The sequence below is a fragment of the Mandrillus leucophaeus genome, unplaced genomic scaffold, assembly GCF_000951045.1.
Source record: "Mandrillus leucophaeus isolate KB7577 unplaced genomic scaffold, Mleu.le_1.0 Scaffold68, whole genome shotgun sequence".
Classification (NCBI taxonomy): Eukaryota; Metazoa; Chordata; class Mammalia; order Primates; family Cercopithecidae; genus Mandrillus; species Mandrillus leucophaeus.
The window spans coordinates 4,455,879-4,460,000 of record NW_012107363.1 but is presented as its reverse complement, the minus strand read 5'-3'; the positions used below and the strand labels follow the sequence as shown (position 1 = coordinate 4,460,000).

The 4,122-nt window shown below is 46.1% G+C and overlaps 1 protein-coding gene across 1 annotated transcript in view; it reads left to right on the top strand.

Annotated features, from left to right (window-relative positions):
• The window catches only part of LOC105555306 (regulator of G-protein signaling 12-like), a 71,724-nt gene extending 68,426 nt beyond the window's left edge, over nucleotides 1-3,298 (top strand). The window contains exon 4 of the mRNA XM_012002182.1: nucleotides 2,738-3,298. Coding sequence (XP_011857572.1) covers nucleotides 2,738-2,779 — 42 coding nt within the window. The 3' untranslated portion in view covers nucleotides 2,780-3,298. The remainder of the gene's footprint in view (nucleotides 1-2,737) is intronic.
• Nucleotides 3,299-4,122: the final 824 nt, after the last annotated feature.

The following is a 4,122-nucleotide window of genomic DNA, read 5'->3' as shown; positions in this document are numbered from 1 at the left end:
CCAGCCCTCATCTCCAGCCTCATCTCCAGCCCTCATCTCCAGCCCTCATCTCCAGCCCTCAACTCCAGCCCTCGTCTCCAGCCTCATCTCCAGCCCTCATCTCCAGCCCTCGTCTCCATCCCTCATCTCCAGCCCTCATCTCCAGCCCTCATCTCCAGCCCTCAACTCCAGCCCTCGTCTCCATCCCTCATCTCCAGCCCTCATCTCCAGCCCTCGTCTCCATCCCTCATCTCCAGTCTGATCTCCAGCCTCATCTCCAGCCCTCATCTCCAGCCTCATCTCCAGCCCTCATCTCCAGCCTCATCTCCAGCCTCATCTCCAACATGGGATGAGCTCCTGGTGGCCAGCTGTGTTAGTGCCAGTCCCTGCCCAGAGCCTCTCAGCACAGCTGACTTTTACACTCATTTTTCCTTGTGGGGAGTTGGCACTGCCACATGGAGAACCTAAATCACGAATATCGGCGTGGATGCCTGGCAGCCTGCCACCTGTCTGCGTGTTGGAGGGCCCTTAGCTTCTGAGACTGGGTGAGCTGAGGAGGGCAAAGGCCTGTGTGGTGTTTGTACCAACAGAGGGTTATGGTGTGACAAGGAGGAGCATCCCAAAGTCAGATGGCCCCTACTGCTGCCCCAGAAGGACACTACTTTGGGGTCAAAAGTTGTCAGAACGTATTTTCTTAGGCTCCACCAAGGATGTGAAATGTATATTAGCTGCTGCTGCTTTGAAATATGCTGTCATTGTGGGTTTTGCCCCGGTTCAGTTCCTTCTGATTTTATTCAAGGTTGAAAAGCTCCTTGGAACACACACACACACACACACACACACACACACACACACACACACACTTTAAAGGGAGGAAGCACACACACGCTTTAAAGGAAGAAGTGCAGATCTGTGTCTCAGCACCAGGTGTGCTGCCCTCCCCACAGGCTGTGGCAGCTGCGCTGCCAGGCGAGGTTGCACATGGGAGCTGGGCTGCAGTGAGGAGGGCACCATGCTGAGGAGTGGAGAGGCAGATGGAGCAGGAGGGGACTGGGTCCCTCTGTGCAGGGGTCATCGGAGTCCTTGTGCTGCCACCCTCAGGGGAGACACATGTCCCCCAAGATCCTGCACACAGGCGTGCACATGCACTGTGTCCACACACAGACTTGCAGCTCAGAAGTGGGGTCCACGGACAGCACGGGCCTGGAGACCTGCCGCATGCTTCCCTTCCATGTTGTTCTGTTTTATCCCGTTTCATTTTTTAACATGCTGCTCACAGACTCTGAACTGATTTGCTGGCCCCTTGGAGGGTCATGGCTGGGTCTGAAGACCTCTGTGCTAGTGGAGCAGAGAGCAGCCCAGCATGTGGGAGTGCAGTGAGCCACCAAGCCAGGGCATCCTCTCCTGAATACTCTCTCTGTGCTATACTCAGCCTCAGAGAGCCTCCCAGACGCACCTTTCCAAGGCCTCAGCCTCTGGTGTGGATGCTGTGCTTTTCTGCATTTAGTCCAGCAAGAGATTGTCTTGAAATGTAAAGGATGAAATTTTAAAAAGTAAAGCATATATTAGGTGCAAATTGGATTGTTAAATTCTCTTTATTTTTGAGACCGGGTTTCGCTCTCCCACCCAGGCTGGAGTGCAGTGGTGTGATCATGGCTCACCGCAGCCTTGACTTTCTTCCAGCTGGAAAGGACTGGGTCCCTCTGTGCAGGAGCCATCAGAGTCCCAGCCACTTAGGGGGCTCAAGCTATACTCCTGCCTCAGCCCCCCAGGTAGCTGGAGCTATAGGCACACACCACCACACCCAGCTAATTTTTGTATTTTTTGTAGAGGCAGTGTCTTGCCATGTTGCTCAGGCTGGTCTCGAACTCCTGAGTTCAAGTGATCCTCCTTTTTCAGCCTCCTAAAGTGCTGGGATTATAGGTGTGAGTCACCAGCCCAGCTGATTATTAAATTCTTAATTCATTTATTTATATTTCTTCTCTTTGCATTGAAAACATTTAATGCATTTGAGCAACTTGCAGGCCTTTGGTGCCTTATTTTAGGAACATCATGTGGTGATTGAATAGTTTTTATGTTCAAGGTAGAAAATTTTGTCAGTGGCTCAAAATGAAAAATTATATTACAGTATATTACTGTAAACCAATAGAATTTGGAAATTATATGTTCTAATAATTCCTTTTGTCTAGTGTTACTGACAGAATAAACCTTAATAAAGGTTAGATTCCTCATGTGACACTATTCACATAAATATTTTAAAACTTTCAAAACATTAATTTCAAAATAAAATATCCATGATCTCCATGGACGTGTGTGGCCCAGACAGACTTCCTGCAGAGGAGCAATTGAGTCCTTGTCAGCTGAGCTGACATGTTCAAGAGACCCGCGGAGGAGCAGAGATTGTGCAGACTTAAGTCACATTTTAAAATACTTTGTCAGTTTCCTTAAAACAGAAATGTATTTACTTTAGTGTAAATTCCAATTCTGGAGGCGTGTTATAGAAATTTTTATAGCTGTTTAATTATGGTATATGTTTAAATTGTAAGCACCGAAAAATGCTGACTTACTGGGATCTTTTTCCATGGGTGACTTTGTTTTTGTGACTGTACTTTTTTTGTAAGTATAATGTGTTTCTATGGAAATTTGGAAAGAATCCAAGAAGTATAGGCCAATGGAAACAAGTTATTAATACAAATAGTACTGTATATGAGAGTACACATTAAGAATGTTGTGCTTTAATTCATAAACATGTTTACAGTGGTCCACATGTGCCAGGAGATGTGGGAATGGCTGCCCCTGAAGTCATGTGGAGAAATGGGGTCCTCATCACACACCATACACAAACATCAGCTCACAAATGGATTAAAGGCACTTAAGACCTGAAACCAAAAAAACTCCTAGGAGAAAACACGGGGGAAAGCTCCATGACATCAGTCCTGGCAATGATTTTTTTTTGGACATGACACTAAAAGAATAAGCAACAAACTAAAAGTAAACAATTGGGATTACATTGAGGTAAAAAGTTTCTGCACAACAAAGGAAACAACCAACAAAATGAAAAAGGAACCTGTGAATGGGAGAAAATATTTGCAAACTGCATATCCAGTAAGGGGTTAATATCCAAATACATAAGGAACTCATACAACTCAGTGGCAAAAACCAAATAACCCAATTAAAAAATGGCAAAAGGCCATAGTAGACATTTTTCCAAAGAAACTCTACAGATGGCCAATAGGTATATGCAGAGGTCTCAGCATCACCCATCATCAGAGAAATGCAGTCACAACAGTGAGCTGTCACTGCATGCCTGTAGAATGGCTGTTACCAGAAAGGCAAAAGATAACAAGTGTGGGTGAGGATAGGAGAAGAGGGAACCCTTACACTATTGGTGGGAATGTAAATTGTACAGCCATTGTGGAAAACAGCGTGGAGGTTCCTTGAAAAATTAAATATGGAACTACCATATGATCCACTACTGGGTGTATCTCCAGAGGAAATAAAATCAGTCTCTCATAGTTATGCTCCCATGTTCATGAAAGCGTTAATCACAATAGCTAAGATATGAAAACCTAAGGGATAAAGGAATGGGGTGTGTGTGTGTGTGTGTGTGTGTGTGTTTAGAGAGAGAACAAGAATAGCATATTCTGCCTTAAAGGAACTCCTGCAACAACATAAATGAAGCCAAACATGTGTGGCTTCACTTATATGTGGACTCTAAAAACATTGAATTTGGCCAGGCGCGGTGGCTCACACCTGTAATCCCAACACTTTGGGAGACCGAGGCAGGCGGATCACGAGGTCAGGAGATCGAGACCATTCTGGCTGACATGATGAAACCCCATCTCTACTAAAAATACAAAAAATTAGCCGGGCGTGGTGGTGGGCACCTATAGTCCCAGCTGCTCGGGAGGCTGAGGCAGGAGAATGACGTGAACCCGGGAGGTAGAGCTTGCAGTGAGCCGAGATCGCGCCACCACACTCCAGCCTGGGCGACAGAGTGAGACTCCGTCTCAAAAAAAAAAAAAGCAAAAAAACAAAAAAAACCCTTGAATTCATGGACGCAGAGAGTAGATTGGTGCTTACCAATGCCTGGGGGTTGTGGTGGAGAGATGTTGGACACAGGGTACAAACTTCCATTTATAA